This window comes from Gorilla gorilla, chromosome 2 (assembly GCF_029281585.2).
Source record: "Gorilla gorilla gorilla isolate KB3781 chromosome 2, NHGRI_mGorGor1-v2.1_pri, whole genome shotgun sequence".
Lineage (NCBI taxonomy): Eukaryota > Metazoa > Chordata > Mammalia > Primates > Hominidae > Gorilla > Gorilla gorilla.
Window position 1 is genome coordinate 67,952,813 of NC_086017.1, and position 27,879 is coordinate 67,980,691.

General features: G+C 45.7%; 1 protein-coding gene across 5 annotated transcripts in view; it reads left to right on the forward strand.

The window, feature by feature from the left end:
* The window catches only part of FLNB (filamin B), a 164,416-nt gene that overhangs the window by 82,742 nt on the left and 53,795 nt on the right, over positions 1-27,879 (forward strand). For all 5 annotated transcript variants that reach the window (XM_004034369.4, XM_004034370.4, XM_063703869.1 and 2 more), the window contains exons 5-18: positions 4,069-4,187; positions 5,369-5,446; positions 7,039-7,201; positions 7,934-8,131; positions 11,482-11,619; positions 13,253-13,379; positions 14,371-14,507; positions 16,061-16,254; positions 17,818-17,931; positions 18,555-18,698; positions 18,952-19,075; positions 19,392-19,552; positions 21,172-21,262; positions 21,530-21,699. In XM_004034369.4, the coding sequence (XP_004034417.3) occupies positions 4,069-4,187; positions 5,369-5,446; positions 7,039-7,201; positions 7,934-8,131; positions 11,482-11,619; positions 13,253-13,379; positions 14,371-14,507; positions 16,061-16,254; positions 17,818-17,931; positions 18,555-18,698; positions 18,952-19,075; positions 19,392-19,552; positions 21,172-21,262; positions 21,530-21,699 (1,958 nt within the window). The remainder of the gene's footprint in view (positions 1-4,068; positions 4,188-5,368; positions 5,447-7,038; positions 7,202-7,933; positions 8,132-11,481; positions 11,620-13,252; positions 13,380-14,370; positions 14,508-16,060; positions 16,255-17,817; positions 17,932-18,554; positions 18,699-18,951; positions 19,076-19,391; positions 19,553-21,171; positions 21,263-21,529; positions 21,700-27,879) is intronic.

Below are 27,879 nucleotides of genomic sequence, written 5' to 3' on the forward strand. Positions count from 1 at the left end.
AGGCCTGGTTCACTATTAGAAAATCAGTCAACAGCCTGGCTCGGTGGCTCACGCCTGTAATCCCAGCACTTTGGGAGGCTGAGGTGGGCGATGGGCGGATCACGAGGTCAGGAGATCAAGACCATCCTGGCTAACACGGTGAAACCCTGTCTCTACTAAAAATACAAAAAATTAGCTGGGCGTGGTGGTGGGCGCCTGTAGTCCCAGCTACTCGGGAGGCTGAGGCAGGAGAATGGCGTGAACCCGGGAGGCAGAGCTTGCAGTGAGCCAAGATTGTGCCACTGCACTCTAGCCTGGGCGACAGAGCAAGACTCCGTCTCAAAAAAAAAAAAAAAAAAGTCAAATAGTAAAGATACCACCTCTCCTCAAATTGTCATTCAGGTTTGATGCAATTGCTGTCAAAATCCCAGCAAGAGTTTTTGCAGATAGCAAGAAGATTATTATTTTAAAACCTATATGAAAAGGCAAAGGAATTAAAGTAGCAAAAACAATTTTGAGAAAGAAGTACAACATGGAGGAATCAGCCTTCCTGATTTCAAGACTTACTGTATAGCTACAGAAGTCCAGATTTTGTAGTATTGGTCAAAGGATAGACATTATAGATCAGTGAAACAGAATTGCAGCCCCACACAAATATGCACAACTGATTATTGACAAACGTGCAAAGATAAGTCATTGGGGGAAAAACCTTTTCGGCACATGGTGGCAGAGAAATTGAACATCCCTAGGCAAAACAAAGCAAAAGCAAACCCCAAACCAAAAAACAAAAAACCCATATAACTATAAAACTTTGAGAAAAAAACATAGAAGAGAGTCTTTGAGATCTAGAGCTAGGCAAATAGTTCTCAGATTTGACACCAAAAACATGATCCATTAAAAAAAAAAAGTTGGATTTCATCAAAATTAAAAACTTTTTAACGTTTTAAGAAGGATGGTCCGTCTCAAAGACTCAACATGGTACATGGTGGTTGGCCTTTATGTGCTGTTGAGGGTTTTCCTGCATTGAAGGGTGCACTCCTGGGTCACCTACTGTCCTGCAAGACAAGCTGTCTTAGCCCTCACACTATAAAAGCCACCCGGACACCGTCTCAAACAGAACTCAAAATGTTGCTGAGACTGGGATCTGGGGGCTGGATTTTACTTTTACGAACAATCTAAAACTTTTTACAGTTAAGAGGATGAATATACAGGCTAAAGACTGGGAGAAAAAATTTGCAAACCATATGTCCAACAGAACACTAGTATCTAGAACATGTAGAAAGAACTCTCAAGTCTTAGTCGTTAAAAAACAAGACAAACATTTAACCAAACAACCCAATAAGAAAATGGGCAAAAGACATAAACAGTTTCTGCTGAAGAGAACGTCCATATGACAAAAAAACACATCGAAATTTGTTCAGTATCATTAACCATGAGAAAAATGCAAATTAATCCTAGTACACACTATCAGAACGGCTAAAATAAAAAATATTAATACTGATAACACTAAATGCAGAACGGATGGAGAGAAACTGAATCTGGATCACTCACTCATACATTGCTGGTGGGAATGTAAAATGGTGTAGCTACTTTGGAACACTGTTTGGTAGTTTCTTAATAAAGAAATAGGCTGGGCACAGTGACTCCCTTCTGTAATCCCAGCACTTTGGGAGGCTGAGGCCGGAGGATCACTTGAGCCCAGGAGTTTGAGACCAGCCTGGGCAACATAGGGAGATTGCACCTCTACAGATAATTTTTAAAAATTATACAGGTGTGGGTGGTATGCACCTGTGGTCCCAGCTACTCAGGAGATTGAGGCAGGAGGATTGCCTGAGCCTGGGAGGTCGAGGTTGCAGTGAGCCGTAATTGTGCCACTGTGCTCCAGCCTGGGCTACAGAGTGAGACTTGGTCTCAAAACAAAAACAAAAACAAAACCTCAAAAAACAGTACATGCAACTACCATATGGCCCAACAATTGCACTCCTTGGCATTTATCCCAGAGGAATGAAAACTTACTGTATAGGAGAGCCACTGTTTTTCCTTCTGTAGTCTCACAGCTAAAGAAAAAAAACTTTTCTCATCTTCTCTACTACTCCTCTCAGTATTTCACTTCCGGTCACCAAAATCTATGGATTTCTGTCCCCCATACTGACAAGTTCTCCAATTTTATGTGGACAACAAGTAGGTGTCCTATAATCAATTCCCTTCAATTCTGACACTATCTACCTGAAGTTAGTGCAGACGCCATTAAGGGCTCAGTCCCTCAAAACTGCCCCTGACTTCAGAGGCCAGTCAGAAGTGGTGGGTCCTCAGGCAACCCACAACTTATGTCCAGGTTTGCTACAAATCAGAGGGTCCCATTACCCCTTCCTCATGTTATGTTATTTGCTAGAGTGGCTCACAGAACTCAGGGAAACACTTACCTTTAGCAGTTGTGTAGTGAAGGATATGATAGAGGATACAGATGATGCGCCAGATGAAGAGGTGCACGGGGCAAAGTTTAGAGGGGTTTTGAACACAGGAGCGTCTGTCCCCATGAAGTTGGGGTGGGCCATCCTCTTGGCACATGGATGTGTTCACCAACCCAGAAGCTCTCTAAACTCCATACTTCAGGGATGTGGAGACTAAGTCACGTAGGCGTGATTGACATTAACTGAGACTACAGTTCCTCTCCTTTCCCTGTAGGATGGGGAGTGGGGCTGAAAGTTCTAAGCTTCTGATCATGACTTGGTCTTTCTGTTGATTAGCCACATCCTGAAAGCTATCCGGGAGCCCACTAAGAGTTGCCTGATTAGAACAGAAGATGCTCTTGTCACCAAGGACATTCCAAGGGGTTTAGGAACTCTGGAACCAGGGGCAGAGACCTATATATATAATTTCTTACTATTTTATACTTACGTTCACACACACACACACCCCTATGCACAGATGTTTACAGCAGCTTTACTGGTAAGAGACAACTAGAAACAACCCAGATGTTCTTCAGTGGGCGAATGGTTAAACTGTGGTACATCTATACCATGGAATATTAGCTACTCAGCAATAAAAAGGAAAAAAACCATTGATAGAAGCAACAACCCGGGTGAACCTGTAGACAATTATATGTAGTGAAAAAGGCCACTCCTAAAAGGTTACATAGTTATGATTCCATTGATGTGACGTTACCAAAATAATAAAATTACAGTGTGGAGAACGGGTTAGTGGTTATCAGGGCTAAGGAGAGTGTGGGTGTGGTTATGCAAGGGCAGCAGGAGGGCTCCCTGTGCTAAAGGGAATGTTCTCTATTTTGATTGTATCAACATCAATACCCTGGTTGTGAGATTGAGTCATAGCTTTTTATCGTGTTACACTGGGGAAACTATTTTGAGATAGAGTCATGCTCTGCCGCCTAGGATGCGATCTGGGCTCACTGCAACCTCCACCTCCCTGGTTCAAGCAATTCTCCTGCCTCAGCCTCCCAAGTAGCTGGGATTACAGGCATGTGCCACCACGTTGTATTTTTAGTAGAGACGGGGTTTCACCATGTTGGCCAGGCTGGTCTTGAACGCCTGACTTCAGGTGATCCACCTGCCTCAGCCTCCCAAAGTGCTGGGATTACAGGCGTGAGCCACCGCTCCCAGCAAGGGCATTGTTTCTTACACCTACAGGTAAAATCTGTCTCCATGAATTTGCTCGATCATCTTAAAATAAAAAGGTTAATTAAAAAAAGATTGAATGTAATTTTTAAAAATGTCAGGCAATACAATAAATGCTGTATAATAAGAAATAAGCTTCGCTCCTCCCTGCTGTGTTGCTTCCATCAAGGCAAGCTCTGCTGCTACTTACTAACCACATTATTTCCACAATTTTATATAGACTCCTGACTGAGGTTCTCTGAATATCAAAATTGGATATTACTTCAATAACATGGGCAAAATTAAGGCTTTCGACCTGCCTGATTTTCCTTGTCAAGGCAGTTTGTCCCCATTTCCCACATGGGATCTGCAGGGCTGGGTCCCATCTCTCAGTTCCCTGAAAGAGATGCAGTGGGCGATGGCTCATGACACACCCTCGCCTGGCTTCTAACGTGTCTGTGTAAACCTGTGGCAGGAATCGAGCCCACTGGAAACATGGTGAAGCAGCCAGCCAAGTTCACTGTGGACACCATCAGCGCTGGGCAAGGAGACGTGATGGTGTTTGTTGAGGACCCAGAAGGGAACAAAGAGGAGGTATGTTGGAGGATGCTGCCTCTCCTTTCCAGCACCTCATGGAGCTTTTGGGGCTTGTAATGAGGCCAGGGACTGTGCCTCCATTTTCCTCACTTCAGCTCACAACCAAAAGTGTTTTTTACCAAAAGGATACTGAGGCTTATAGCTGTTAAAGTAACCTGCCCAAGAGCTGAGCCTTGAAATCAAATTTAAATTGATTGCCAGGGACACAGTGTTTAATGAAATAAAGGATACTTTGGATTTAGCAAAGGTGCCTTGTCAGTTGAGGTTTATGTATGTATTTATTTATTTATTTATTGAGACAGAGTTTCACTCCTGTTGCCCGGGTTGGAGTGCAGTGGCACAATCTTGGCTCACGGCAACCTTCACCTACTGGGTTCAGGCGATTCTCCTGCCTCAGCCTGGCTAATTTTTGTATCCCAAGTAACTGGGATTACAGGAACCTGCCACCACGCCTGGCTAATTTTTGTATTTTTAGTAGAGACAGGATTTCACCACGTTGGCCAGGCTGGTCTTGAACTCCTGACCTCAGGTGATCCACCTGCCTCGGCCTCCCAAACTGCTAGGATTACAGGCATGAGCTACTGTGCCCAGCCTCAGTTGAGGTTTTATATACTGATGGCCAGAATAATAAGAGTCTTGCCCTGCTCTCTTCCCACATTGGCCATTCTTTGGTTCCTCCCTCAGAGCGTTTGCACATGCTGTTCTTTCTGTCACTTATTTTCGTAGGACCATATTTTATTCTTGGCATTTAGCATAATTTGCAATTCTAAGTTTACTGATGGATGGTCCATTTCCCCCACTGGGGCAGGGATTGTGTCTGACTTGCTCATGTTTTATTTTTAGTACCTAACACTGGGCCCGGCATTTCATAAGCTTTCAATGAACTATTGAGTGGATAAAGGTTTAAGTTTCTTGCTTCATATTCTCTCTTACCTAGAGAGTGCCAGCCTGACACTGGACACTGGAGAGTCCTGACTCTGTTATGCCTCTGCGCTGCGTGGTTTTGTTTCTGTGACTTCAAGCAGCTTCTCTCTAGGGGCGTTGTGCAAGAGAGACAGGAGCTCGCCAGCACCTTCAGTGTTCTTGACCTGGCAGCTCCTGCAGAACCCCTGCTGACACAGCATGCTCCTTACTCACACCCAGCACCTTTTCTAACTGTTGCCCACCTTCCCTCCTAGGCACAAGTGACCCCTGACAGCGACAAGAACAAGACATACTCTGTGGAGTATCTGCCCAAGGTCACCGGGCTACACAAAGTAAGATGAAGCAGCATGGCCGTGGCTTGGGCTGCTCTGGGGCTAGGAGAAGAAAGATAGCCCAGGAAGAAGAGTGTTTTTCTTAAGTGAATTTCTGATTTTTCTTTCTGATTATAGAAGGATCTATGCTCATGATAGAAAATTGGAATCGCTAGGATTCCCTCGACTAGCTAGGATGAGTTGTTTGCAATGTCGTAAGATTTTTCCAACTCCCATCTAGGTAACTAATGGTTGCAGCTGTGTGTCTGGAGTGTAGATGCTTTGGTGACTACACTATAGATGGGTTCTTTGTCCTTGATTCTTTTTTTGGAGACAGGGTCTTGCTCTGTCACCCAGGCTGGAGTGCAGTGGTGTGGTCTCAGCTCACTGCAACCCCCGCCTCCTGGGCTCAAGCGATCCTCTCACCTCAGCCTCCCAAGTAGGTGGGATTACAGGCACCCACAACCACTCCCAGCTAATTTTTGCATTTTTAGTAGAGACCAGGTTTCACCAGGTCACCTAGGCTGTTCTTGAACTCCTGACCTCAAGCTATCCTCCTGCCTCAGCCTCCCAAAGTGCTGGGATTATAGACATGAGCCACCACACCCTGCTGGGTCTTTGTCCTTAATGCTTTCTTAAGAACTCTCCTTGGAGGTGCTCTGGAGGAGCTGTCAGCATTGAAGGCTGAGGATGGAGTAGTTCAGCTGAATATAGTAGAGGGAAATGGCCCTCTCAGCACCTGGAGAAATGATGGGATTGAGGCCTCAGGCTCTTTGTCTTGGCAACCTTTCGAGTTCTGTTTGAGATGACATCCAGGTGACCTATAGGGCAAGGGCTGAGAGAGCCTGTCTTGCAGGAGAGTGGGGTGACCCAGGAGTACACTTTTCATTGGAAGAAAGCCCTCAACAGCACATAAAGGCCAATCCCATCATGTACCTGCCCAGACTTTGGAATACAGACTGTACTCACCACCTTGGGCTTTAGTGAATTCACCTGGAATGATGGCCTTAGCGTTCTCTTAGACTCTTAGACTATGATGCATTTGGAGTAAATGCTCTTGAAGGGAGCATTTATAATGTAATTAATTAATTCCAATCAAGTATAGGTTCACATGAAACCCAACCCAATTACCCCCCAAAAATTTCAGAGATGAGAACAGTGACTCAAGTTTTAGATGGAAATCATTCTACTTTGTCCCAAATCCATGTATCTAAGAATGATCTTCGTCCCTTGAAAAAACAGTTTGGCTGTGGATTTGAAATCCTGGAACTGCGTATTTTGTTCTGAGGGATAGTGGCCCATTCAGCCCCCGAAAGGACTCAATGTCCAGAGATTGAAATGTGTTTCCTATTAAAGAGACTAAGTGTATATAAGGTCAGCATTTTTATTTTGCTAAAGGTGTGATGTCCCAGACCCAGCTGTATGGCTGAAGGGGCCAGGTGGGAGTCCCATTCAGGCTGTTAAACTTGGTTCCAGGGCTCCTTATTCTAGACACCTTGTGTGTGCCATCATGGGAGGGTAGGAGAGGTGATCATCAATGTATGTGGCTTGATGTCAGTCTTGCTGGGCACAGAGAAGTGATTATGTATTTCTCACCTATCTGTCACCTATAGGTCACAGTCCTCTTTGCAGGACAGCACATCTCCAAGAGCCCATTTGAAGTGAGTGTTGACAAGGCCCAGGGAGATGCCAGTAAAGTCACTGCAAAAGGTCCAGGGTTGGAAGCTGTAGGGAACATCGCCAATAAGCCCACCTACTTTGACATCTATACGGCAGGTAACGTGCCTCTCCTCCATGGATCTGACCTTTGCGCTTTCTTCCAAAGGCTGAAATATAATCCTCGGGGACTTGAAGGCCTGACCTTTGTCTTTTAAATCAAATAAATAATCACAAAGACAATTTTTTCAAATGTGTTATATTAGATTTTTCAAAACCAGCTTTTCTTCTCTAAAATACTCAGGCTTCACTTGAATAAGACATACTTCTTGAATTGTCGGCTTCTTTTCCATGTAGTAAATAGAAAATGCAGAAGAAGGAAACATTCAACCATAAACCCTTCAACCCCTAGAAAATAGTTGTTAACATCTTGGTGTGGACCTCTCTGAGGGCCTGTCTCCTGTTTGCTTTTTTTGTTGTTGTTGTTGGGGGAACAGAGAATCACTCTATTGCCCAGACTGGAGTGCAGTAGCGTGATCTTGGCTCAATGCAACCTCCACCTCCCGGGTTCAAGCGATTCTCATACATCAGCCTCTCAAGCAGCTGGGATTACAGGCGTGCGCCACCATGCTTGGCTAATCTTTGTATTTTTTTTAGTAGAGATGGATCTCACCATGTTGGCCAGGCTGGTCTCGAAATCCTGACCTCAAGTGATCCACACACCTCGGCCTCTCGAAGTGCTGGGATTACAAGCGTGAGCCACCACACTGGTCCTGTTTGCATTTTGCACTCAGCAGCAGTGAGCTTTCAGAGAGGGTGACTTGGGCTCATGGAATGCTTGCTTTCTTGTAGGAGCTGGTGTGGGTGACATTGGTGTGGAGGTGGAAGATCCCCAGGGGAAGAACACCGTGGAGCTGCTCGTGGAAGACAAAGGAAACCAGGTGTATCGATGTGTGTACAAACCCATGCAGCCTGGCCCTCACGTGGTCAAGGTCTTCTTTGCTGGGGACACTATTCCTAAGAGTCCCTTCGTTGTGCAGGTTGGGGAAGGTGAGTGCTGGGCTGCTGGCCACGTGTGCTTCTCATATGGAAGCTGACTGCACAGCTGGGCAGGGAGGCCAGGAAAACAGTCAGGGCCCAACATTGACCTTATGCCTATCCCTTTTCTGCCAGGGCTACTTCAGCAGTAAGTGGCTTACTTTGTCCTCAATATATTAATATTAATATCTTCTATGAGCCACGCAGAGACCTAAGTGCTTTGCTTATATTAACTCATTTACTTCTCTCCAAAACACGTGTATAGGAGAGTCATTATCCTCATGGAGGGAGGTGGGACTGAGGCAGTGAGAGGAGTCGGCAGCATAACTGAAGTTAGCAGCAGCAACATGGGCCCTGCAGCCTCCATTGCTTGGCCTTTACTGGCCCAGGCACTTACCATGACTGCATCTAATCATTGCACCAGCCTGTGTGTTGCAGGTGCTATTATTATCCCTAGCTTGCAGGTGGAGATGCTGAGGCTTAGATAGCGTTAGGTATCAGTACTACAAGGCATCAGTAGGGCTAGAACCACAGACTCTGTTGGCCTTACCCTTAACTACTCTGTTAAACTCCCTCTGGCGCTGGGGGTACGCATTTTTCTCAAATGTTAGACTCTCTCCCTCTGACTTTGTTGCCCCTTTTTTTTCTGTTTTGTTTTGTTTTGTTTTGTTTTCCAACTGTACTACCTTTTCTAACCCACACTTGCCTTTCCCTGTTCTGTCCTCTGAATCTGCATCTGCAGATGTGGCTTCCTCTTCCGAATCCTACCTCTGGGCCAGCCTGGACCCTGAAGCTGTTGGCTTCCTAGTTGAGACCACTGGGCCAGAGGCCTCTTGCTTGGTAAGGGCTGGTTGGGTGGGACTTCCTTGCCAGTTCTTTGTGCTGCTTGTGAATGTTAGCTGGGCCCGTGCTCTGTGTGATTTTGGGAAACTCCTGTGCAGGTGTTATTATTACAGCCTGTCCAGCCGGAACTCAAACCCACTGTCTAATTGCCTTTAAACACATCTAGGGCTTTTTTAGATGGTGGAGGAGCTGGTGGTGCCCTTCAGACTCTAGCCCCATTTAATGTTTATATGAACTCAGCAATTACTCTTTTGATGTTGAGACTGTTGCACATGTTCATAATTTCCATGAGTGTGTGTGTTTCTTAAGACACATTAAAGCCCTCCGAGGAAGTCCTGTCATTGTATTGTGACTTACTTCTGGTATGACCAACTTTTCTCCCCTTGACAAAGAAAAAACAGGCAAAAAAAATTCTAACATATTCCTAAGCAAAGCTCTTTTTTACATAAGAGAGCATTTTGAATAGCTTTCCTAATTCTACTATTGTTTTCCAACCTTTCCTCACTCGTGGACTTCCTTTTTCTTTTCTGGCCTGTACATCCTATACTATTTAGCATTTAATGAATAACCTTTTTCTTTTAATTTACTAACATCCTCTCTCCCCCCTAAATGATTTTATATATGTAAAATACATATATATATATATATATATATATATATATATATTTATTTATTTATTTGCAGGGGCACGGTGGGAAGGATACAGGGTCTCACTCTGTCTTTTGGGCTGGAGTGCAGTGGTACCATCATGGCTCACCTGTAGCCTCGACCTCCCAGGCTCAAATGATCCTCCCACTTCAGCCTCCTGAGTAGCTAAGACTGTAGATGTGCGCCACCATGCCTGGTTACATTTTTTACCCTTTTCTTTTTCTTTTTCTTTTTCTTTCTTTTTTTTTGTTTTTGTTTTGAGACAGAGTCTCACTCTCTCACCCATGCTGGAGTGTGGTGGTGTGATCTTGGCTCACTGCAGCTTCTGCTTCCCTGGTTCAAGTGATTCTTGCCTCAGCCACCTGAGTAGCTGGGACTACAGGTGCATACCACCATGCCTGGCTAAGTTTTTTTGTGCTTTTAGCAGACACAGGGTTTCACTATGTTGGCCAGGCTGGTCTCGAACTCCTGACGTCAAGTGATCCACCTGCCTCGGCCTCCCAAAATGCTGTGTTTACAGGCATGAGCCACCATGCCTGACCTAATTTTTCTTTTTTTTGTAGAGGTGGGGTCCCACTCTGTTGTCCAGACTGGTCTTAAACCCCTGGACTCAAGCAATCTCCCCGCCTCAGCCTCCCAAAGTGCTGGGTTTACAGATGTAAATTATTTTATGTTAAAAGAAACTTTATATCGCTTTCACAATGGAAAACCAAAGTCACTTGCCATAAAGTGCCACCGTAAGCTTATGTTCATCCATAAGCCATCTAAAATCATCTCTAACTCCAAGGGTATGTGTATGACTCTTTGGGAAGCAGTTGTTTGCCAAATAGCCAGCTAAGGCCATTGCAGGAAGGAGCAACCAGAGGAGGAATTACCTTCCGTCTGTGGAGTAGAATCCCGTCTTCTGGAGTCTGTGACCTTCCTGTATAGAGATTTGTCAAATTTGCAGTGTTAGATTTGGAAAGGAAAAGCCACTTAATAACATGACATTTTCCCCACTAGTCTCCCGTTTCTATTTACTGAAAAGGTTGTCCGTGCTGGGCAGAAGATTTATTCTAGGGCATAAAGGTATCTTTTATCAACCTCTAGATACTATGGAACAGTAGTTCTGTGGACATTTCAAGTAAGGCATATTAGAAGCTATCTTTGTCCTTAACTTTTAGACTTACAACTTTAGGTTTTCAAGCTAGACCCGGAAATGAAATCAGCAGTGGTGTTTACTGCTAATTATTGCCTTTATAGCCACCCACATTCTGAAAGCCTTGTAACAGACAGCACGAAAAGATTGGTCTGCCTCAGCCAAAAAGATTGGTCTGCCTCAGCCAAGGTGGGGCTGAACTGGTCTCTTTCCAAGCTGTGTTGGTTGTTTTTGCCTGGTTGTTCAGGCGGAAGACAACAACATTTAGACACTTAAAAATGGCTGACCCAGGTTTTGGAACCCAGACAGGCATTTTCAAGTACTGCATTTTCCAAGAAGACTTGAAATCAAGTCCAGTCTATCCAATTACTGAGCCCTTGAGTATGGCAGTGAGGTTTGAATAATGTCCAACACTCGGCCTTAACTCCCTTTCACAAATGAAAGGTTAAATGCTGGAAGCAGGAGCACAGCATGGATTTGCTGTGCTCTCCTGTTTTCTTTGCCAAAGTCACTTTTCTCCAGTCCTTCTGTGGTGTGACTGGACAAAGTTATATTGTGTCTGTATTTGCTAGCCTGGTGTGCTCCCTGAGTGGGACCCCTGGTCTTGGGCAACTACTGCATACTATTTGTGCAAAGCAAATATTTTCTTGGCGGGTGGCTCCAGGTTACCTTGGCTTTCACGACTCTGACTAAAGAATGAAAGATTGAATTGATGTCAAAACTGTGCTTGCAGCCTGCAATCCAAATGCCTGCCGGGCCAGTGGCCGAGGCCTACAACCCAAAGGCGTCCGTATCCGGGAGACCACAGATTTCAAGGTTGACACCAAAGCTGCAGGAAGTGGGGAGCTCGGTGTAACCATAAAGGGTCCTAGTAAGTGTTCCTTTGTTTCTCTATCTCAGGTGTGATTTTGGCTAACTTTGCAGCCATGGCATATGGATTTCATCCCACGGCCAGTTGTCCTCAATAATCCCAGAAGGGTATGTCAAGGATTTGAGGCTATCTGGGCTCCTTGGGGAAGACGGCAGTGATTGATTAGTAATGTCTGCCCTGGATGCGGACAGTGGGTGACTTGACAGCTTTACATTACATCAGGACTTCTGGGAGTAGAAAAAGCAGTGATGTAAAGGAGTTGGGGAAATGCTGCTGTTGGAACAAGTGGCTCATTTTTTATTTTAGACATCTGGGCTCAGAGAGGAAGGCTCTTGCCTAAGGTCATACAGCTTTTGTAATCATCTGAGCTGGAATTCAAGCACAGTCTCCAAAGCCAGTGATTTTCCCACTACAGGTTACATTTTATAGAGTATGAAATTATGTCAAGTACTTAATTACTATGATCAGTGCTTATAGAAGGAGAATAAAATTCCCTAAGATTAAGTTTTCTTTGTAGATAAATGCCATTTGTGGAGGTACAGGTTAAACCCTGCAACCCATTCTCTCTCCCTCTTTTGGGGAAGGAGACAGCAGATGTGGGGATGGGTGTCTTCACTTTTTTCCTTGGAACAGAGAAGCATTTCAGCACTTCTAGTCTCGGGTGTAGCAGCCTTTGGTGGTTTTACTCCCATGCCTGTGGAATCTTGAGCTTCCTGTACCAGGATTGCTCTCACCCTCTGTGTTCCCATCAGGCTGGGGCAGGAGCATTCTGAGCTCCAGAAAGTTAATATTTGACTTCACAGCACCAGGCTTTGGGTCAGGCTGTGCCCTGAGGGTAGCCGAGGTTCTAGACTGCCCAGACCTGGAGTCAAGCTGCTTGGGGGCTGTCTTCCCTCCCAGATTATTCCAACAGGAGCCAAGGAGGGTGTGTGTGTGTGTGTGTGTGTGTGTGCACGTGCACGCATGCCTCTGCATGCGTGCGTGCATGTGTGCATGTGTGCGTGCGTGTGTGTTTTCTCCCGACCTTGAATACTTGCTTGACTCAACGGCTTTCCTGGCCAAACCTCAGGGCTCAACACAAAACAAGTTCCTGCCTGATGGCTGGGTTTGGAGTTTGCAGCGTCGCATCTAAAACCTGTCCTCTTGCAGATAGCGTCCGAGGACTTTCTTGCTTTTGTTGTCCGGCTTTAGATGGAAAAGTATATGCTGGAACGCTGAACCTAAAACTCATACCAAATACTTCTAAAGGTTTACTTCTTCCCCAGTTTTTGTGGGGGACTGGGAAGGGTAGCTATGATTATTGGGAAATACTGAAATGTGACTGGATTTATCTTTACGCAGGCCCAGGGAGTTCAGGACCTCAGGGCCCCTCGTAGCCAAGCAAGATTTCTAAAGCCAATTAGCTGGGAAATCCTCCATTTCCTCATACCTTGAAGCAGAGATGGCTGTGTTTTTAGCTTTGAAGTAATCTCCCAGGCTTTGAGGGGAGAGGTCCCATACTCTGGGGCAGCCCACTTAGTTTTTATGTATGGTTTATGTTTCGTCAGTGTGGCTACCTCTCTGTTCTTGTACTTTTGATTCTCATTTTGGGCCTAGGATTGTGTTGGAAAGATTATCTCCTTCCTTCCCACAGAGGGTCTGGAGGAGCTGGTGAAGCAGAAAGACTTTCTGGATGGGGTCTACGCATTCGAGTATTACCCCAGCACCCCAGGGAGATACAGCATTGCCATCACATGGGGGGGACACCACATTCCAAAGAGGTGAGGCTCCTGCTGCAGAGGGGTCTTCTCTGGAGGTGCTCGGCCCAGGGCAGACTCATGGGTGGTTGCTTCCCGGGCTGCAGGAGGGAAAGAGATCTGCATTGTTGAAAACTTTTTTTTTTTTTTTGGAGCAGCACAGACATTTGGCCTGTTCTCAAAAGCAGCAGAAAGTTGCTGTGGTTTTAGCTGACTTGCTTTAAATCAAATGCTGGTGGTTAGGGGCTGGTGGGAGGCAGGGGAGGCAGAAGGAGCAGTTAGAGCAAATGGGCTGTGTGTCTAGATGCCCGCATATAAACTGAGATTCTCTTTTTCAATGAACTCCTTTGTTCATGAATGCCACAGGGCAAAATCTGCTGTGGTTTACATTAAGACCGTCTACGTGAGTGCTGTCAGGGGCCAAGGGACGCAGTCTACAGCTTTGCCTTGTGGGCATTGCACTTGCCCCTCTGCGTTCTGTGTTTTCCAGCTCCCCTGGAGGTGCAACTTTAAACTCCGAATAAATTCAGTTAGCCTTGAGAAATATTTGGGCATTATTGGGTTCCGAATACCTACCACGCTTTTTTTTTTTAAGCCTCCCATGCCAACGTTACAGCACATTCATTCATGTATGAGATAAAGCCCATTCAACCAAGTTTTCTGGTTATAGCATAAGCAGGATATAGTGTGTGGACTCTCTCACTTTCCAGGGTCATAGTCTGGGGAGGCCTGCACACAAAGGTAAAGGGCCAGGAGGCTGGTGCAAAGCAGCGTGGCTTGAGTGCCAACCCAGTGGCCACCTGAGCTCCCAGAAGCAGTCACATTACATTATGTTGTTGACATAACAATAGCTATGGGTGAGAGGCCTGCGGGAGGAAGGGCTTGGCTGCAGTTTGGGATGCCAGATGAAAGGATCAGGCAAGTGGAAAGAATGTGCAAAGGAACTGCAGCTTATGGCTATAGTGACACCTTACTTTACTCTTCTTTGATGCTTCTTGTATTCCTTTCCCTGTAGCCCCTTTGAAGTTCAAGTTGGCCCTGAAGCGGGTATGCAGAAAGTCCGTGCTTGGGGCCCTGGGCTCCATGGTGGGATTGTCGGGCGGTCAGCGGACTTCGTGGTGGAATCCATTGGCTCTGAAGTGGGGTCTCTGGGTAAGTGGACACAGCTGACCAGCATCTTCTGGAGGACTGAGGATTACAGGGCTTCCGGGCTGTGTCAGGCTGGATGTTGGGGCCTTGCCTAGCCTCAATACCTTTAGCTTCCCGGCCTCCTGGCCACCCTAAGCCATCTCTGCGTGCTGCTGTACATTTGCAGTTGCCTCTGATACCAGCATTCATTCATTCAGGAGACCTTGAAGGCAGAAACCTTATGTGGGTATTGTGCCTAAAACAATGCTTGGATCGTAGTAAACACTTAGCAAATAGTGTTGACTGACCTATATAGTTTAGATGAATGAATGAATGAATTTTGCTGAAATTTGGATTTGGAAGATAAATATTTCCTTTGGAGCACAGCTGAAGTATATTTTAAATACATGTCTAATGTATATATGATCATTTTATATCAGGAGTCAGCCAGCTTTTTCTATAAAGGGCCAGATGGCAAATATTTTCCACCTGTGGGCCTTATGGTCTCTGTCACAGTTATTTGACTCTGCCGTTGTAGCCTGAAAGCAGCTATAGGAATACGTAAACAAACGAGTGTGGCCATGTTCCAGTAAAACTTTATTTGCAAAAGTAAGCAATGGGCCAGATGTGGCCTTCAGACTGTAGTTTAGCAACCCGTTTTAGGTAATAGCAATAAGCAAAAGAGAAAAATAAGAAATCACATTTAATTTTCCCTTCTAGAGAGATGATATGAATCGTCTTGTATATTCTTAGTCTAGAGATAATATTAAGTCTTTTAGTGTATCCTTCTAGACTTTTTTCTCTATATATGCATGCAAATATTGATTTGGTACAGAAAATATCTTGGACAAGTCTTTATATCTTTATGCGTAAATATAGGGTATGCCTTCATTTTCCACAGCTTCCATGGAATTCCATTGTATGGCTCTATCCATTGTCAGGCTCTCCAGTTATTTCCAGGGTTTTGCTATAAAAAACAGTGCTGACTGTGTATCCTTGGTAATTGCCTTCAGATAAAAACCCAGAAGTGGATTTGGTGGTGCTAAGAGTGGGTGTTGGTTCAAGGCTTTTGCCACATGTTGCCACATCTCCAACAGAAGGGTTTGCTGGTTGGACTTCCCCTGTTGGATGATGATAAAATACATATAATGTATTTAATACTACATATATATATATATATATATCCTCCTGGCCTCAAGTGATCCACCTGCCTCGGCCCTCCCAAAGTGCTGGGATGACAGGTGTGAGCCACCACACCCAGCCCACGCCTACATTTGGGGAAAAAAAAAATATATATATATATTTATATATGTATATATTTATTTATATATATTTATTTATATATATTTATATATATATTTATTTATATATATATATATATATTTTTTTTTTTTCCACCCCTTCCATCTCTACTGAAGACTTAATGAGCTTGGTTTTGGGAGAAAGGGATACAAACAGATTTCAATCTTCTGGCCAACACTTGGCTTTTAGGGAGGCAGCGGGAATGAGCTGTCGTAACATAGAATAGGTGCTTTCCACCATATAACCAGGGAGACCCTTCCACCTCCACCCCCTAGGGTTTGCCATTGAAGGCCCCTCTCAGGCAAAGATTGAGTACAACGACCAGAATGATGGATCGTGTGATGTCAAATACTGGCCCAAGGAGCCTGGCGAATATGCTGTTCACATCATGTGTGACGACGAAGACATCAAGGACAGCCCGTACATGGCCTTCATCCACCCAGCCACGGGAGACTACAACCCTGATCTGGTGAATCAGCTGCTGTGCTTCTGTCTTCTTGTCTCTGGCCCCTGGTTCCTAACCCCCATGCCCGAAGTTGCCTTAAGCAGCATGTTGAGAGATGGCAGAGAGGAATCATTTGGATTTTAGGAAGGAAACAGGCCTGCATTTGTTTGTTTGCTTTGAGACAGACTCTTGCTGTGTCGCCCAGGCTGGGGTACAGTGGCATGATCACAGCTCACTAGAAACTCTGCCTCCTGGGTTCAAGCGATTCTCGTGCCTTAGCCTCCCAAGTAGCTGGAACTACAGGCATGCGCCACCACAGCCGGCTAATCTTTGTATTTTTTAGTGGAGATGGGGTTTCACCATGTTGGCCAGGCTGGTCTCGAACTCCTGGCCTCAAGTGATCCACCCGCCTCGGCCCTCCCAAAGTGCTGGGATTACAGGTGTGAGCCTCCACACCCAGCCCAGGCCTACATTTGAATCCTGGTAGTATCACTTAGCACTTTTATAGTGTTGGGCAAGTAACTTACCTATCTGACTCTTGGTGTCTTCCTCTATAAGACAGGAATGATAGTAGTCTCTGCTTCTAGAGAGCTTCTAGGATGATTCAGGAGGTGGCATGCATAAAGAACGTCTTTAGCTCATGCCTGGCCCATGCAGGGAGCTCCATAAACTGTTATTTTCTTGCAACTCCGGGGATCATATGTCAGTCTTACAGCCATTTTCTGTAGTTATTATTTCAAGATGCTCCATAGATAAAGGATGTTTTTTTTCCCTAGTTCCCTGTCTCTTAAGTTGGAGCAATGTTTCCAAGAGTGTCCTCTCAAACCCTAAGCAGGCTGATAAGCATCAAGTCCGAGCCAGCCTGGCTGACAGGGAGTTGGCCCCACAGGCCACGTGTGCTACTGTTGACCCACACGGGCAGCTGTCCATAGGCTGATGTCAATCTGGGCTGGTAGCTACCCCATTTTGGCCAAATGCTATTCCTTTGCCCTCTAGGGCAAATGTTGTCTGTAGTAAAGATTCTGAGTCCCCTCAAAGTGGGAACGTTGAAACTGGGCATGACTAGAGGTCTCTGCCCCAGTTGTTAGAAGTTCTTTAGGTCAACTCAGAATAAGGCAGGGAGCATGGGTTAGTTTGGGCATGGTTTGAGAACAGGGGTTTCCAATATTTTGCCTTCCCTGGGCCACGCTGGAAGAAGAATTGTCTTGGGCCACACATAAAATACACTAATGATAGCTGATGAACAAAAACAAAAACAAAAAAAATTGCAAAAAATTTTATAATGTTTTAGGAAAGTTTGCAAATTTGTGTTGTGCTGCATTCAAAGCCATCCTGGGCCTCATGGGGGCTTCAGGCCATGGGTTGAATTTGTTTAGAGAGTTTTCTCCCTTTTGAGGGAGAGACATTTGTTTTTAAGTTACAACCTACTTTAGCACTTTACTTCCCATAACCAACCTCTTATGTGGATACTGTAAAACCAGACACAGGTCATTTTGTTCTTCCCCCATCCCCTGGTTACCTGTCTTTGTATAAGGGTTTAGCTGGGGCGTTACACAGAAAGAGACTTATTATCTGCCTTTGCTTCAGGTTCGAGCATACGGGCCAGGTTTGGAGAAATCTGGGTGCATTGTCAACAACCTGGCCGAGTTCACCGTGGATCCTAAGGATGCTGGAAAAGCTCCCTTAAAGATATTTGCTCAGGTAAATTTCAGGGGGCCACCTGTGCAGGTAATTGTCAGATAACAAGATCTGACCACGTAATGGCAAGTTGCTGAGTCCATCTGATCTTCAGTTTCCTCATCTGCACCGTGGAAATGATAAGAAGATTATCTTATAGGGTTATGTGAGGGTTCAGTGAGACTACCATGTAGAGTACTGGGCTTTTAAAAAATCATCTTTCTGATTTATATTCTGTGGAAATGAGGCTTGTTTGTTTCAGGTTATTCTGTAATGTCTTTTGGTGTGGCTGAAGCTGCTGAGGCCATGGGGGGAGATTTATAAACAAGGATTTAAAAAGTATGTTTATTTAATCTAATTGAATTTGGCCAAAGGACTTAAATGCAGGAATTGAAATTACGAAGCATTGAGTGGCCATAGCTTTGTTTTTGGGCCACTTGCTCTTAATAACTAAAAATAAATAAATGCATGTCATATTTTGTCACTGGTTGTCATCGTGTTGTGAAAATATGGCACACTGTAGTTGGTCCGTGAAGTTTTGTTGTATAAGCAAGTGGTGACTTGGCTGTCTTGGGAGGCCACAGTGACCCTGTTTGATAGAGACAATGTGAGGGCCACCTCTGGTCCTAGCTCTGGCTTTTTTGCAGGATGGGGAAGGCCAACGCATTGACATCCAGATGAAGAACCGGATGGATGGCACATATGCGTGCTCATACACCCCGGTGAAGGCCATCAAGCACACCATTGCTGTGGTCTGGGGAGGCGTGAACATCCCGCACAGCCCCTACAGGGTAGGTTGTGAGGCAGAATCCTGGCTGTTTTATGGAAATGCCTGGTCATACACCAGGTCTGGGATCCATGCCTGACGGCCAAGGCAGACATATGGAAGGAACCCATCCCTGGTGGGCCTTGAATGATGGAGGGGCCCGAAAGGCAGAGTGCTCCAGCCTGCTCAGAAGAACTATTTCTAACAATGTTTTTTAATAGTATTTTACTGGGTCCAAGTGGAGGAGAACTTGATGACCTTCTCCATGTCTTCTCTAGGTCAACATCGGGCAAGGTAGCCATCCTCAGAAGGTCAAAGTGTTTGGGCCAGGTGTGGAGAGAAGTGGTCTGAAGGCAAATGAACCTACACACTTCACGGTGGACTGTACTGAGGCTGGGGAAGGTGAGAAAGGGCTTCGTTCAACCCAGTGATCATTGCTCCTTGGGGAAGGCAGTTCTTTTCATAACGTTTTGAGGGCAATTCCCTTTGAACTAGGAAGTAGTCCATCTGAATAGGTAATCATCTACTGAGCCTCTGAGTCATTCCTTAGTGATATCTTTGCTAATCCATCACCCCTTTCCCCAAATCCTTACTCTTTCTCAGGTTTCTTACTAGAAACTTCCCAATTGCTTTTTGGGGGTGTTAACCTGAGCTGGAAGAGATTGCACAGGACATGCTTTTTCTTGTAAGCTGGTGCTAATAAGCTGGTCTGTTCCAGGTGATGTCAGTGTTGGCATTAAGTGTGATGCCCGGGTGTTAAGTGAAGATGAGGAAGATGTGGATTTTGACATTATTCACAATGCCAATGATACGTTCACGGTCAAATATGTGCCTCCTGCTGCTGGGCGATACACTATCAAAGTTCTCTTTGCATCTCAGGTACGTGGTGGGGCCTTGGAGGAGATGGGTGGAGTAGGCCTGGATTCTCTTTGGCCACTTGTGTGCATGTCTCATCTACTTTTTGGTGTTTTATTAGTATTGTTATTTTTGAGATGGAGTCTCACTCTTTCACCTAAGCTAGAGTGCAGTGGTGTGATCTCGGCTCACTGCAACCTCTGCCTCCCAGGTTCAAGTGATCCTCCCACCTCAGCCTCCCAAGTAGCTGGGGACTACAGGCTCATACCACCACCCAGCTAATTTTTTTAAATTTATTTTTATTTATTTATTTTTTTTTTGAGATGGAGTTTTGCTCTTGTTGCCCAAGCTGGAGTGCAGTGGCATGATCTTGGCTCACTGCAACCTCCGCCTCCTGGGTTCAAGTGATTCTCCTGCCTCAGCCTCCCAAGTAGCTGGGATTACAGGCCACCACGCCTGGCTAATTTTTTTGTATTTTTATAGAAATGGGGTTTCACCATGTTAGCCAGGCTGGTCTCGAACTTCTGACTTCAGATGATAAGCCTGCCTTGGCCTCCCAAAGTGCTGGGATTCTAGGTGTGAGCCACCGTGCCTGGCCACTCAGCTAATTGTTTTGCATTTTTAGTAGAGACGGTTGCCCAGACTGGTCTCGAGCTCCTGACCTCAGGCCCGCCTGGCCTCCCAAAGTGTTGGGATTATAGGCATGAGCCACCACATTTGGCCTCCTTTTTGGTGTCTTAGTGACAGGGAAGTTGTCTTGAGAACGCTGCTCAATCATTTTCTCTCTGGCTCCTTACAACCAAGAAGGAAAAACAATTTACACAGAGCTAAATTATTACCACTTTCTAACAAAAGTGAGGCAGTGTGTTCAGTGGTTAAAAGCAGAGGTCTGGAGACAGACTAGTTTGTAATAAACTTTCATCAATATTTTGGTTGAAATGCAGTTAGCTTCTAGATATGTTCTACTTTGATGCCTTTGAAGCAATGACTGTGGTCTCCACCCTTACATTTTTATAGAGAGAGGTGATTTGAAGTTTCAGGTATGTAATAGTGAAGATAGGGTGAGCAGGATCCTGAAAGAGAGAATTTTGAAATCCTAGGGATTAAAATTAACCTTACATAAAAATGGGAATCTTAGTAGAATGTTCTGTGCCTAAAGGTAGTGGTCTTGACATCCATTTAACCTCTTCTGCCTTTATTCCAATAGTCTGCAACATTCTTTTTGAAGAATTATAATCATTCTGTCTCTGATCACTTCTTGCATTTCCCCAGACCTTAGCTCTCAGCTGTCCCTGGAGGACATTTCCTTCCCCCAGCCCCATGTATTATTGTCGTTTTTGGTTTTATTCTTGTTGGCATTTTTCATCCTGAGTACTCAACATTCAGTATTAAAGGCTCAAAGTCCTCGGGTTTGTTTGTGACATCAGGGATCCAGGCATTAGAGAGTGACCTATTATAGAAGGCCCTTTCCCGATGCTGGGCCCTTTTGGCTTATCTTACCCTTCTGTTTGCCTGTGGTAATAGAAGTCTGCTGGCCACTCGCTAAGTCAGAGTGATGCTAAGGTTCACCCTTTGTTGAAGGCTCCCTGAGCTCTGGCTGTTGCTTCAGGGGCTTTCCTACTAAGACTGTGTCTCTGCTACAGGAAATCCCCACCAGCCCTTTCAGAGTCAAAGTTGACCCTTCCCACGATGCCAGCAAAGTGAAGGCAGAAGGCCCAGGGCTCAGCAAAGCAGGTAAGATGGCACGTCCAGGTTGTCCTGGGCCCCTCTGCCAGCCGGTGGCACTGGGCGTGTTTCATCCACGGCCTTGAGGAACTTCATCTCCACCAACACCAACACCAAGCTGGCAGGTTTTCTGTGCAGCTCTGATGCAGCAGTGGCTGGCCAGGCCCGTTGCTGGCTGTCATAATAGACCTGGTGCTGTTGAACCTGTCTGATGGGTTCTCAAAGTGAAACTACTCCAGCCGGTCTGTTTCCTCACTTCACAGTATATCTTTCCAGGTGTGGAAAATGGGAAACCGACCCACTTCACTGTCTACACCAAGGGGGCTGGGAAAGCCCCGCTCAACGTGCAGTTCAACAGCCCTTTTCCTGGCGATGCAGTGAAGGATTTGGATATCATCGATAATTATGACTACTCTCACACGGTTAAATATACACCCACCCAACAGGTAGGGTCCTTCTCCCCTCTGCTCCCCTGGCCCCCAGCCAGGCCCCTTTCTATGCAGTCTGTGCTGGGTCACTGTGGACACCAAGGGGTGTGAGAGGTGCTCTGCCAAAGTGCTCCCTGATGGGAGGCAGCTCCTGGCACTTGGAAGCCCAATGGGTTCTATCAGGTGAACTGCAGAATTCCCCAAAAGCAAGCAGGAAGCTGGTCCCATATCTCCACCTTTGGTTTGCATTTTATCAGAGAAATGCTCAGTTCTTGATATTCAGGCCCTAATATCTATCTTTCTGTTACACAGGTGCACACATGTGCACACACACACGCATACACACACACACGTGCATTCCTTCGCGGCCTCACCAGCTGCCTTTTAGTCTTTTCATTAATTACCCACAGAAAAAGAGCTGCTACACCTTTGTGTTTCCTTCCTGGTCCTTTTAGCTTAGTTTACCCTTTTTATGAGGTGTTGGAATGAGGGCTTTTCTCAAAGAGCCAGTTCAGCCTTTCGTCCCTAAGGCCCAACACACTATTTAGGGCAGCAAATTATTCCCCTTTACAAAATGCAGGATTTCACATGTGATCTTACCATCTAGGCTGGCTTACTCTGATTATTTCAGGCCATAAGGGCCTTAAAACTACCTCTCTGTACAAGTTAATGTTTATTTGTTTAAAAACATTAAAAAAAATTTGTATCGTGGTAAAATACACATAACATGAAATTTACCGTTTTAACCATTTTTAAGTGTGTAGTTCATTCATGTTAAGTGCATTCATTATGTCGTGTACCCATCACCACCATCCATCTCCATAATTCTTTACGTCTTGTAAAACTGAAGCCCTGTATCCATTATATTTGTTTAAAATTTTGTTTTGCTTCATGTTCACACCTCTGGGGTCTGGAGAGCAGACATCCTGGCAGAAAAGTCTAGATTTTAATACTTAAGCCTAGTGTTCGAAGTTGGTTGTTCCAAGCCTCTGAGATTCCTTTATTCTTAAGGGAAATGATCCTGCTGTGTTTGAAATGCCATTTGTAGGAGAAGAAGGGCAACGCTTTCTGCAGAAGCACTGCTCAGAAGCCTTGCTCCCGTCTGGGTCCTCTCAGCAAGGAGCAGCCAAGAGTCAAGTGGGGAAGAAAGAGGATTATAGTGAGGAAGGGGTCATGGTGTAACTGTCCCCTGAGTTTGGGGGCTGCACTCCCTTGGAGATGGAATCCTTACTGTGAGAACATCCCTGCAGTGGGAGGGATTCCCTGGGCGAAGGGATTCTGTGTGTCGTGTTATAAATGTGGCCCCTTACATCCAGGCTTGCTGCTGTTTGTGCTTTCTTCTCCAAATTTTTATTTTTATTTATTTATTTTTTAGACAAAAGTCTTGCTCTGTTGCCCAAGCTGGAGTGCAGTGGCATGATCTCAGCTCACTGCAACCTCTGCCTCCCAGGTTCAAGCGATTCTCCTGCCTCAGCCTCCCGAGCAGGTGGGATTACAGGCACATGCCACCACACCTGGCTAATTTTTGTATTTTTGGTAGAGACGGGGTTTCGCCATGTTGGCCAGGCTGGTCTCCAACTCCTGGGCTGAGGCAATCCTTTCACCTCAGCCTCCAAACCTGCGGGTATTACAGGCATGAGCCACTGTGCCTGACCTCAGTATTTGTCTTTTTGTGACTGATTTATTTTTCTTCGCATATGTCCTCCATGTTGTAGCATGTGTCAGAACTTCATTCCTTTTCGAGGCTGCATTCCACTGTATGTATATATGTTTTGCTTCTCTCTTCATCTGTTTTTTGTTTGTTTGTTTTTTCTTGAGACTCGCTCTGTTCCTCAAGCTGGAGCAGCACTATCTCGGCTCATTGCAACCTCTGTCTCCTGGGTTCAAGTGATTGTCCTGCCTCAGCCTACCGAGTAGCTGGGAGTACAGGCATGTGCCAACATGCCCAGCTAATTTTTGTATTTTTAGTGTAGATGTTTCACCATGTTGGCCAAGGTTTCACCATGGGGTTTCACCGTGTTGGCCAGGCTGGTCTTGAATTCCTGATCTCAGGTGATCTGCCCACCTCAGCCTCCGAAAGTGCTGGGATTATAGGCATGAGCCACCGCGCCTGGCCGTCTTCATTTGTTGAAGAACATTTGGGTTGCTTCCGTCTTTTGTCTGTTGTGAATAATGCTGGGTGTACAAATATCTCTTTGAGTCTCTGCATTTAATTCTTGTGATTATACACCCAGAAATGGAATTGTGGATCATATGGAAATCTCTTTTTAATTTTTTGAGAAACTACTATACTGTATTCCACAGTGGCTGCACTACTTTACAGTCCTGCCAACAGCATGCAAGGGTCCTGGTTTCTCCACATCCTTGCTAACATTTGTTTTTTGTCTGTTTTTTTTTGTTGTTGTTGTTGTTGTTGATAGTGACCATCCTGTTGAGTGTAAGATGGTGTCTTATTGTGGTTTTGATTTGCATTTTCCTAATGATTAGTGATGCTGATCATCTTTTCATGTGCTTATTGGTCCTTTGCATATTTTCTTTGGAGAATTATCTACTTGCCCATTTTTATATCAACCTTCTTAATTTTATGTTGAGTTTTAGGAATTCTCCATGTATTCTGGATATTAGTTCCTTATCAGATAAATGATTTGCAAATATATTCTCTCACTCCTTGGTTTGCCTTTTCACGCCATTAGCAGTTCTCGTGTGCAGGTTATAAACGTGGCTTCTTATCTCCAGACTTGCTCTTCCTCTGCTTTAAAATAAAAAATCCAAAACAAAACATTCATTATTAGTAATGATAAAACTAACACTTTTATAGATAGAGCATTCTTTTCTCATCAGGCCACTCAATAGTAAGTAGGTAATTATTTTTCTGCTGATGGTTCTGAGGGTTGGTGGGAGCCTTACTACTGGGTGCACCACCGTGAATCTTCTTTGTTGCCAAATTCTCCATATTCTTTAGGAGAAGGCACCAGAAAGCCATAGCTGTCTGTGTACAATGACTAGGATCACAAGGTCGTAGCGTCTTCTAAAAACATTTTGTGACTTCTGCTTTATTCTATGTCTATATGCCTTTTAGTGTTTTGGCTGAGTCGTTAGAAAGTAAGTTGCAGATATCAGGACAGGGTCAGGGTTTGACCTGCATCCTTGGAAAGGACTGCAGAACCCAGTACCCCAGACGTCCCCTGCTGCTGGTTGAGGCAGAAGTGGAGATTAGGAGCCTAGGTCCGGTTTTGTCCCCTTTGAAGTGATGCTGGAGTGGGAGGCTCCTTACTTCAGAGTCACCCCAAGGTCACATTCATCCAGTTCTCTGATAGCAGCAGGTTTGAGAACTGCTGCCATGCTGAGTACTCACTTAGGGCTGTGTGTCCAGATGCTCCCAGGATGCGTTCAAGGAGCCGGGTGGGCCTTGGTGGCGGTTGTTGCCACCAAGTGGTAACATCCAAGCTGCTTGAAGCCACCCACAACCAAGAGAAGACCAAAGTCCTCGGGAAAATCACAAGTGTGAATGACTTGCAGGGTGGCACTGGGGTCCTTCTTGTTGTTTGTTGCTTGGAGCTGGGTTTATTGTTTCATTATTTGGGCAACTTGCAATTCTGCCTATTTTTCTATGGCAAAGAACACATTAAATCTCTCCTTAGATTGAATTTCCTTCCCACCCTCACCCCCAGCACAGAGCCTGGCCCTATAAGTGCTCTGTGTGGATTAATGGCTGTGAGTGAGTGAATAAATGACATGGCGCCTGGATTCACAAGCGGAGATGGCCTAAGAACGTTGTAATCTGGTAGAGGAGTGATGCCAACACCTCCTCATTCTCCTTTGAACTCTGTTTTCTGAAGAGCAGCTAAAAGCTCAAGACTGGGCTAAGGAAGTGTGCCCTTGGATGTGGTTAAGAGACCTGGGTCAGCCCAGAAAGCCACCCCCTGACACGGGGGAGGGAGCATACTTGGAGGGCTGACACCCACAGGCACACCTTCTCATGGTAGTTTTAGGGTATAACAGGCTGGAAATCCCCAGAAAGGTGGCTGCTTGGGCATGGGTGTGTCCTGGCCTGGTGTGGGCGCTTCCCCCTCAGAACACAGGCTGTGCCACGTGGGGAGCCAAGGTCCTGCCTGAGTAACCCAGGTCCCTGATTGCTGGTTTTGCTCCCTGACACCTGCAGGCCTGCCACTCCACCTCACAAAGTCCCTGAGTGACATCTTGCAGGTGCTCGCCTGCCTGGGGTGGATGAGTGATGTGGATGGCTGTAGGATCCTGTGAGTCCCTTGAGGATGCAAGAGTAGAGCGCGTTTTGCCTTAGAGGAATGGACTTGTTGGGTTGGGGCTCGAGGACCCTCCCAGAGGTCAAAGACTCGGTTTTATAGAAGGGAAGTGATTTCCCCGAGGACTTTGGTCTTCTCTTCTCTTGGTTGTGGGTGGCTTCAAGCAGCTTCAATTTCTCACCCCACGTTCCCCTGCGCAGAGCAGTTTGAGAAGCTGGTGGCAGTGTCTCCATTACATGCTGTGCTGGGAGCCACTAGGATTGGGGACCACTCCATGTAGTACTCTGGCACCTTTAGGCATCCCTGTGAGCTCACAGACCCTCACAGAGTAACAGTTTCTACCTTGAAATGTTCTTAACGTGGTGGTCCTGGCTGCTCCTGGAGGGCCCTAAAAAGGATGGTGCTGAGGGTGCTCTCTCGGTCACATCCTCTTCTGAGCTGTCTGGTCAGTGTCTTGTGTATGTATATTTTGAAGAATAAGATTCAGGTTTCAGAAGCATGTAGAGGAGAGTGAAACTGTCTTGCAGCCTGCAAAGTTGTGGCGAAATGCACTGGCCATCACTACCCGGACATCCCTCACTTCATAGCCCTGTTGGGGAATAAACACAGTCCATTCCTTAGTTGGGGCCTCAGGGGACACCTTAAAATGCTGTAGGCATTGTAGGTGTAAATCTCCGAGATTTTTTCCCTCCCCCTTCTTAGGTTATTTAAGGTACAGTTCATTTTCTATCTGAGTTTTTGTTTTGTTTTTGACTGGTAACAAGAGCATACTTTCTTTTATGGGATGGGTGGGCTTAACTGGAAGAGGATTTTTCCCTCTCTCTTTTAGCACTTCAGAGAAGTGGCCAGAAAACTTTATGCGGGTGAGGGAGGAGGTATCCCCAAGACCTCTGGTTAGCCTGAGGTCTGCTTAGTGAGCCCCTGAATTGTTAGGGGCTGTGGGGAAACGGAAGCTTGGGAAGAGTTGGCACGTTGGGAATGCCACGTTGGCTGAAGTAGCGAGTCAGTCCTGCCTTAAACAGTACAAAAAGGAGACCTTTCCTGCCCCTTGGTTGGCTCCCAGCTCTGTTGAATTTGACCTGTACACATTTTACCAGGAAATGTTGTTCACATGAGGCAGGGGGCCAATTGGTTTTGTGTGCAGTGCTTAAAAATCCTGGAAAATTAATCCTCTCTTCATTGATGCAACCAGATTTTTTTTTTTTCTTAGCCTTTACCCCCTTCCTTATTACAAAAGGAATGTGACAAAATATACATAGGCCAAATGCTACACCCTTTTTTTTTTTTTTTTTTTTTTTTGAGACAGAGTCTCGCTCTGTCGCCCAGGGTGGAGTGCAGTGGCGCGATCTCGGCTCGCTACACCCTTTTAACACTTGATCAGCAACAGCTTTCAGCAGGGCCTGCATTCCAGCAAGGCTGCTGGATTCTTGGGGGGAACTCGTCTCTCCCTCACACTTTCCTGTTACGTTATGCCTGGTCGATTGAGGTGAAGGGGATCTTGATCTACTGAGACAGCCATGAGATTTCTTGGAGCCTCGATTTGGAGGGAGGGAACTTGGCCAACCATGGAGAGAAGAAGCCGGCTGTGTGCCAGCCTGGAACCGGCCAGAGGAGAGAAATGGCGTACACATGGCTATCGCGTGCCACCCGGCCACCCGTGAGGGTGCCTGCCAATCCTGCAAGCACCATCTGCCTTCACACTTGCAATTTTATTTTCTTTCACATAGAAATGGAAGTTCAGATACTGTGCGATGGTCTTAGCACATGTCTAGGTGAACTCTTGCAAATCCCTGTTGCAGCCTGGGGGCCTCAAACTGATTCCAAGGACAGAAATGGTTCTGTTTGTTGAGCGGCCCCAGGCCCAGCTGCACTGGCTGGCACTGGGTATGATGATGGGGAGGTGGTGTGGCAGAGCAACTAGGACACAGATTTGGGG